Raw genomic sequence first — 8473 nt, 5'->3', positions numbered from 1 at the left:
GGCGAATGGCTCCCCCGTGTCGTGCATGTGTGCTAGGGAGCGCTGCGCTGTGTGGGCATTGTGTGGTAACTAACCACCGTTTCCATAGGGGATGGAGGTGGTTCCCGCAACGCATCCTTCTGGATTCCAGTAATCCTCAATGAAATCCTGAGCGAATCAGCAGTACCCAGGTTGGTTTGTGTCAGAACACAGGGCAGCACGGATCCACACGGAGGTGGCTTAAAAGGTGAGAAAAAGCCCTGCTCGGGACTTGAGGTGAGGGCAGAACTCTGGAGGTTGGGAGTAAACTCGGCTGAGCACTGATGGAGACCAGAGCTTCTTGCAAGGAAGAAGTTGAGTCTTAATGTACCATTGTAGGGAGTATGTCATTGGTGATGTTTTAAGAGATATGGATGCTTTTCTGTTTGTGCTACAGGCTGAATAATGATGAAGCTGGAGCATAAATAGTTTTAGGATATCTTGTGAGAGAAGTGAAAGGTCTTAAAATGTCTGCATTTTAGTTCCGTATGTTGGGAAGTGAAGATGTGGGGAAGATGAATGAGCGAAACGTAAAAGCTGAGTTTTCATGTGTCACACCAGGGTTTACAATTTCATCTAGTTCTTGTATTTCTCTATGTTAGAGAATGCTGTCTCCTTGTGTAAATTTAATTAATAGATCCACTTTTTACTTTGTAAATGGAGATTATTAAAAAAATCCTCCGTTCTAATATGTTGATTCATTTGGCATCCTAACTTAGTAGACTTAAAACCTGTAACAGTATCGCTTTGTTTGACAGTACATTGTACCAAGAGAAAGATGGGACACATACTTGAACTGTCTGGCCTTATCTGCACCACCAACAGTAGCGTAGGAAAGGTCAAGAATCTTGGATTCTGGTCTTGCCTTCTCTCTGTGGAAACTATGACAGTTTTTGTTAGAGATAAGACACCTGAAGCCTAATAATTCTGAAACATAGTGGGGTCAAATAGCTAATCCTAAAATGCTGGCATAGCAAGACAAGTACTGGCAAACTCTCTGAGCACACACCATTTATGCAAACAAAAGGTGAAGCACAACAGATTATACACATTCTGTACTGAAAAAGCAGTTTTTGCTAGTGGAATAACAGTGTTGGAATAAATGTGTCCACACTGTACATAACGTAATGCTCATGAATGTTAGTAACTGAAGTCTTCCTGAACATCAATTTAGAAGAAATATTGTGGTAGTAAGATACACATCCAAACCCCAACTGGTGGAAACCAACAGTAGGTCAGTTATATTAAAATCACAGATTAAAGCACACAAAGCCATAGAAATAAGATTTGAATATTGTGGTGAAGACAAAAAAAAAAAAGGTAGCACGTGTATTTAATATATGTATATTTTAACGTGTCATTGAATTAAATCATAGTTTTTAATCATAGTTTTTAATCACTGATTAAAAATCAGTGATTTTTTTTTTCCCCTGACTGGCCAAAAGGCACTTTTCTGGCTAGAAGAGGGAAGTGTGATAATAATAGAATGACAAGACCCCAGAAAATGTCACGACTGTCATTCAGAAGTTGTCTTGATGGGGATTTATGCTGGAATCTCTCTTGAAACAGATTAGGTTGATTTGTCACACAGCATTTATATCAGAATAAACATGCCACGTGGAACTAAGAAGCAATAGTCGCTGCATTTTAAATAATTACTTACTTAAATTCACAGATGTATTTCAAAACATTTGGGTTATTCTGGGACTGCACATGATGTTGTTTTTCCCTGTAATCAATCCCATTTCCATTCTATCAGGACTGCATTGTAGAAAAATAGTGAGCACCTAAGTACAGAGCTCCTGATGTTCTTAATCCACGTTACTTAAACCAACTCAGTTTAAAATATCATAAATGTTTTAAAGTTTCAAAACACAAAAGGATTTCCTCTTCATTTCCAGTTGCACTGACTCATTCTTCTTGGTAAGATAGTTATAAATAGGGGTTTTTTTCTGAGCTTTGATGTGTTTCTTTGTTCAGTCAGATGTTTATCCACACATTTTTGACAGTTCCTTTCGTTCCTCTTGATTATTTTGATTTTATTTCGTGTTTGTCAAGGCAGACCACTGTTCGTTATTAGGCTGAACTGATTTCTTCTTCATCTTCCTCAGAGTCAGCATCATCATTGTAAAAGTGAATTGTAGCTTGTACTGGAAAACTTGCCAGAACCTTCTCTCCGATGTTATTAAGAAACTTTTGGGATTTGGACTTGGGCAAATAAAGTCTAATAAGAAAACATATTTTGAGAGAAAATGTAAAACTATATGATGTTTTCCCAGCTAAGCTAGCTTGAGTATTAAAACATATTTTTATCTTTCTTTGGAGAGAGAAAAATCCTACGGTTCCTGGTCTTTTAAAATAAAAGTTGCTAACTAAATTTATCCAAGATCCCAGCCTGGTAAAATGTTGCCAGGTCAATGATGCATGCTTAAGATGGTTTGGTTGGTTTGGTTAGGTTTGGTTAGGTTTGGTTAGGTTTGGTTTAGTTTTTCAGCGCAGTTCAGAATGGAAGTATCCCATGCAATTGGGGGAAAGTTTGAGGAATGTTTTAGGATTCTGGAATTCAGATTAAGACACCAGATTAAGATTGGGGTAGGTTGCCTGTTGCAGAGAGCTGATTTTAGTGGGATTGATTTAGTCATTTTTGTGGGTAGATTTGGTGGAAGAGGAGGTGTACACTGAGAGAGATTTCTTTCAAAATTTCTACTGTTTTGTTTTGAAAAATGTACTGTCTTAATTTACATTTCTGGTTTTCACCTGCCTTCCCACTAAAGCAAAATTTCTGTTCAGTATACATATGTGTAATTTTTTGTGTGCATATGTACGCACATCTCTTCCTCTTGGTTCCACATTGGCCAGTTTTCAATTAAATTTGACAGAGGGATAATGATCCTTGTGGAGGAATAAAAATCCATGGAGTCTGGTGTGTAGTTAAACTGCATTACTAAATAGAGATACTCCAGAGACAGACTGATAATTCATCTGAGAAGGATTATGCCTTGTCTTGGAAGGTGTCACTTTTCCTGTAACAAGTGATAGGATTTAACTCACCTCACTGGATGTTGAAACCCCAGGGCTCCATTTGATCTAAAATTTATTAGTTGACCATCCAGTTCTGACTGTAGAGAGACATATTTATTATTTAGAATAGGCTAAAAATTCAGATTTTGCTTTTTTCTTCTACAGGTAACTGTAAAATTCTACACTAATGTGGCTTTGTTTGATGTGCTGCATTGTTGGTTTACTCTGACTAGGCATACTTCAGGGAATACAAGTGCCCACAGTCTGCCCATAGCTGCACATTTAACAAAGCTTTTGAATGTGGGTGTTTTATGAGCCGTCAAGCCGTGAAATATTGTACATTTTGCTCAAGTTCTTATGGAATATCTGTAGGGACTGATGTAGATTCCAATACTGCCAAATGGAAGTTCAGTGATTGGAATAAAAAAGGATTTTCAGTCAGGTTAAAGGATTGGAAGGTTAGGGTTTTATAAAATGCCTCTGTAACTACACTAACCAGTAGTTTGGAGTTGGAATGCTCAAGTCAGCAAGTTTAACTGTAATCAAAGATCACACAAGCATGTTAAGAGTCCAGACAGTAAAATCACGAGACAACTGGCATCTCATATTTCTATGCAAACAAGGATAAAAAAGCAAGCACTTCTGATACAACAGAGTAGGTAGCAAAAAAATATTTTACATATATATTTCAAATATCAAAATTCAATTTAGCACAGAATAAATTCCTTCAAATTAAGGTCACAATAAACCCCAATAATTTTCAAATGTTAACGTTACTAAATCCTGTTAGGATTATAAACCTGGAATGTGAACCAGAAAGCATCTCCCAAAATCACTGAGCACTATCACACGCATGGATTCTCTTCCATATCTTGAAACAAGGCTTTTTTCTATTTTTCTATTGCTATACACTTTTGATGTTGCATAACATAGGAAGATTTAGCTTTCCTACACTAGAGCTTCTAGTGCACAGAAGGCAGAAACCCTCTACTCTGCTACAAACAAAGGTGACTTTTGCCACTGTCAGAGCAATTCGTCTGTCTTCTGGGGAAATGGGCTTCAGCATGGCTGTTTTGGTGGGCCCCAGAAAGTCCTTGGGCTACGGACTGAGCAAGAGGTCCTATAGAATTCTCTCTGTACCTTTTATGTGGGCCTATTTCTCTCATACCTGCCTGCTTGTCTTGTAGCCAAAATGATTTGTCTTCAGGCTGCTCAGGTTTTGCTGAGGGTTTTTTTGTGTTTAATCAGGAAACTCATTCGTTTTGTTTCCACAGTACCTAGTGAAATGGACTCCTGATCTGTCTGAACATTGCAGATGCAATCATGATACCTATGTTAGATATCATATGTTATTTTTTTCCTTTCATATTTACATGAAAATTAAAATAGTATTCTTTATTGACCTGTATTTTCTAATGTCTTCTCTTTCGAATACATATTGTTTTTACGTAATCATATATGTGATAATACATATTGATTAAACACACATATGCTCTTTCTTTTCAGACTGTACTACAGCATTTCTGAAAAGCAGTTCTGATAAAAGCCAATTAACTGCAAAACCTAACTCAGTTTGTTTGCATACAGCAGAAGATGTTCAGTGTTAATTTGTATTATGTTGTAGATATGGCAGTAGTAACTTTAAATTACTTTTTATGGCTTTTCTTGGGGCATAAGTAACAGCGTATTTGAATTTAGGTAGTAGGAAAAGTGTTACTTTTTATATAAGGAGAAGTGTATTATGTATAGGTAACTCCAGGGAATATTGTAACACTTTATTGGCAATAGACTTAAAAATATTAGTTTAAATTTATTAGTTTGAATTGTTTTACCAGTACTTTTATTTTTCAGTGCCTTGTTATGCATCTTTCGATTTCTCAGGTAACATTCTTGTATGTATGTTCTGAAACATTTTTTAATTACATAAGGGATATTGAAACTTTTATTTGCTTCACTCTCCAGCATTCAGAATGTCTGCCGATCTATGAAGCACTGGCATTTGTGTGTATACACTGCAGAAAATAAAAGTAGTCAGCGTGCAACTACCTAGCAAAAACATCGTGCTCAACCCATCTGGGGAGGCCTTCTGCTAGAAACCTCAGTGACTTTGCTGAAGAAGACACCTCTTGCCTTCCACAGCTGTGGGATGTAGGTGTGCATTAGTGAGCACCTCTTCCCACCCATGCACCACACAAAGTGTCCAAGCATCTCTGCTCCGTTGCTGCTAAAAAGCATAAAGGGCTCCTAAAGCCCTCCCTCAGCCCTCCTTAGGTCCCACACTACAGCTGCTTCTAAGGTGCTGAAGCAGTGTGGATGGGTCATAAGGTATGGATGAGAAGGATCTGAAAAGCTTCTGGCAGAAAGGAGAAATGCCAGGCTGTTAACATGAATGTGGAAACTGTCATATATGGCTTGTTTCTCTCACACAAGTGAGCAGAATCCCGGGTGTGAATTACAACTTTTGAGCTGGTTGAATGAAATTTTCTACAAAACATAACCTCTGTAACAAATCACAACTTCATGACTTCAGAAACTTTAGCTTCTTGAAATCATCACTGTAAGCATGTGCTCTCAGGAGGGTAAGATGCCTCTCATCCTTATCAAATGTACAGGTGCCTCTGCAAAGCTTTGGAATGCTGCTGGGAAGGACGTTCTTCTACAGGCTTTCCTAAGGCACCTGCTGGGAAGAGTATGGCACTCCCTCAGATCTGTGCAGCTACAACCTCTATCTTCAGCAGACAAAAGGTACAAGGTAAAAAGGTGTTGCACATCTCAGAACATAGTAGAAGTGTTGAGTCTTTGAAGACTTGCACTGAGGAGAGTTGGTGTCTTTACCTGCTGAGCCTTTGGCAAAGTTGAAGATGTAACTGTGGATCAGATGCTGCAAAAACTTAGGCAGGTGCTTAAAACTGAGCACGGCAGTAACACCATTTCAATATGTTTTTTAAAGTTTGCAGCATTGGGACCTATGTTCAATGTGTTTCAAGCTCTCTCTATTTTTGTTCTTTTGAGCATAACAGATCTTCCTGCATGAGAAAGTAAAACTAATAATCACGGTGCCTTTCAGTGTCACTTGGCACAAAGAGCCACTTTAAAACCCGATTTGCCATTGATTTCCTACGTGGTTTAGCTATAGAATATTCCTCCCAAAAAACAATCAATGAAATCATGCACCTGAAAGTATGCTTTCCAGATTTCATCTTAAAGTTATTTTCACTCCAACTCCCGCCTGTATACAAAATATCATGTAGGTGCTGGGCCTGGAAGTTTCAAACTGAGGATATTTTTATAATTCAGCAAATAAAAGCTGCTGTTAAAACAAAGGTTGTTTTAGTAAGCAGTGCTTTCTGCAGCTCTTTAAGAACTGATAATGATTCTATATCTGATACAAAATTAGAGATACTCTTAACCATTATGATGTACAGAACATTGTAATTTGAACCACATTTTCTACCACTCGTGAAATGCTGGAAAGAACACATGAATAGATGACCAAGCATCACTTCAAATAGTTTCAATTTCTGCAGCTGTTTTCTATAAGGATTATTTTCTCCAGAATTTAGGCTCACCATTTGTTGATTCTCTGTCATCTCACCGTCTCTTGCTGTGAGCATCCAGGGCCTCCATAAAGCAGGACTGCTGAAAGATTGAGACAGAATAGTATTCCCACAATTAATTCTTTGTGGTAATATCCGTACAGAACAGCTCCTTTTGTAAGATTCTGCTGGCATCTTTTGTAATAACACGATTTTTTTTTTCTTTTCAACACATTTGGATCTGGTAAATCTGATTCCTATGGCAATATTAGTCTGTCTTCTGTCTACAATCCGATTAAACGAGACAATGGCTCGCACGTTTTTAACTGAGGTGTCATTTCCCTTTAAGACTTCACAGCTCAAAGTGACTGCATTGAACTCCAACTGATGATGTAATTAATACTGAAATCTTATTTATGCACCACTGCTAGAAGATAAACAGTAGCCCTCCCTCTCTGACAGCATGTCTAAGCACAGATTCCGTGTCGTCAGTGGTTATTTACTGAGTGAGCAACTCCGGCATTAAACTGACATGGGCAATCGAGTCTGATTAGCTCAAGAGAGCATCTGCAGTGGTGGATGCTATGTCTGCCTTTTGTTTGGGGGGGGGGACACACTCTACGGTTGTGGATGCTCTTTTTAACAGCGCTTTCCACCTCTGCTTCTGTGTAACAGATCCATAAACTTGGGTAAATGGAAAAGTGCTTTCAAATATGAAAGGTAAATAAACTTAAAAAAATAATAAATCAGTTATCGTAGCCTTAGGCTTCATTTACTTCCATTTATATGTAAATTCTGAAACACTTGACTGAAAAGGATAAAATATTGGCAAAATAAATAAAATACCTGTTCCAGCTGAAACATTTTCAGAGACAGATTTTGCCCTTTCCTTCTAAAGCCAGAAACCGTTTTCCTTTGTCTGTTCAATGCCAACATCGTTACATGCAGATGATACTCACAGTTGGAGTTTTCAAAAGGGAGGCTGCTGAAAAAAGGCTCCCTGTCCCTGCCCTACCTCTCTGGGTGCTCCCTGGGCTGGGGTGGCCACCGCTGGGTGCCTGGTGAGGGGTGGCAGATGGGACCCGCTGCAGCCTGGAGCGAGAGACCTGCAGCTGCACCCTCCATAGCGTTTGATGGTCTGTGGCGGGCTGGACAGACCCGCCTGGGCCTTTCAGCCCCTCCTTTATCTTAACTCCTGAAGAATACTTACCTAAAACAAACACAGCCTCAGGTAAAAGAAGAGAAACCTCCTTAATGAGTTTTCTTTTGACTCCCTCCAGGAGTTCAAAGATAGGGCGCTCAGGTTGGCCGGTTGTCCTGGGGAGAGAGCCCTGCCAGGGAAACAGAGGCTTTTTGTTAAGTCTGGTTAGCAAATCGCATGGAAAATAACCGGTGCCCTTTATCCTCCTACCACTGTTTTACAAAATCTGTATTTGCCCTGTATGAAATATACAGTGTAAATACTCTTTTCGCAAGTCTTAGGAAAACTCATCAACACCCTGTCCTAAAAAGGTGGAACAGAGACTCCAACAGAATTTTAAATGTAAATTTTTTTTTTTTTTTTTTTACTGACTGGAGTCTTTTCCATGACCTAACTTTAAGGAGAAGGACGTACCAAAAACCAGTGACAGTGAGAGGATGTAAAGACAGGCCTAGTGACTTTAAGAGTTGGACTTAATGATCTTAAAGGCCTTTGCCAACCTAAAAGATTCTGTGATTCTATGACTTCCTCAAGACTATAGGAAAGTTCCGTTAATTTGACTGCTATTTGAGGGATAGGGAAGAAAGCTTATGCCAAGAAAGAAGACTTTGTCTATCAAAGAATAAGGGTTATGAATGCCATCGCTTTGAGGTGTCTTTTATTTCAAAGTATACTATGTGTGCTTTAAGCCTACAAA

At 38.7% G+C, this 8473-nt stretch overlaps 1 protein-coding gene across 1 annotated transcript; it reads right to left on the bottom strand.

Annotated features, from left to right (window-relative positions):
- Window positions 1-2094: 2094 nt before the first annotated feature.
- RIPPLY3 (ripply transcriptional repressor 3) lies at window positions 2095-7700 on the bottom strand. Its single transcript, XM_010157662.1, has 4 exons — window positions 7591-7700; window positions 6609-6678; window positions 3070-3137; window positions 2095-2242 (listed from the first exon to the last, which is right to left on the bottom strand). Exons 1-4 carry the CDS (start codon window positions 7698-7700, stop codon window positions 2095-2097), a joined length of 396 nt encoding a protein of 131 aa, XP_010155964.1.
- Window positions 7701-8473: the final 773 nt, after the last annotated feature.

This window comes from Eurypyga helias, unplaced genomic scaffold, assembly GCF_000690775.1.
Source record: "Eurypyga helias isolate BGI_N326 unplaced genomic scaffold, ASM69077v1 scaffold30198, whole genome shotgun sequence".
Taxonomy (NCBI): Eukaryota; Metazoa; Chordata; class Aves; order Eurypygiformes; family Eurypygidae; genus Eurypyga; species Eurypyga helias.
The sequence above is the reverse complement of the archived record's forward strand: the minus strand, read 5'-3'. Positions and strand labels throughout refer to the sequence as shown.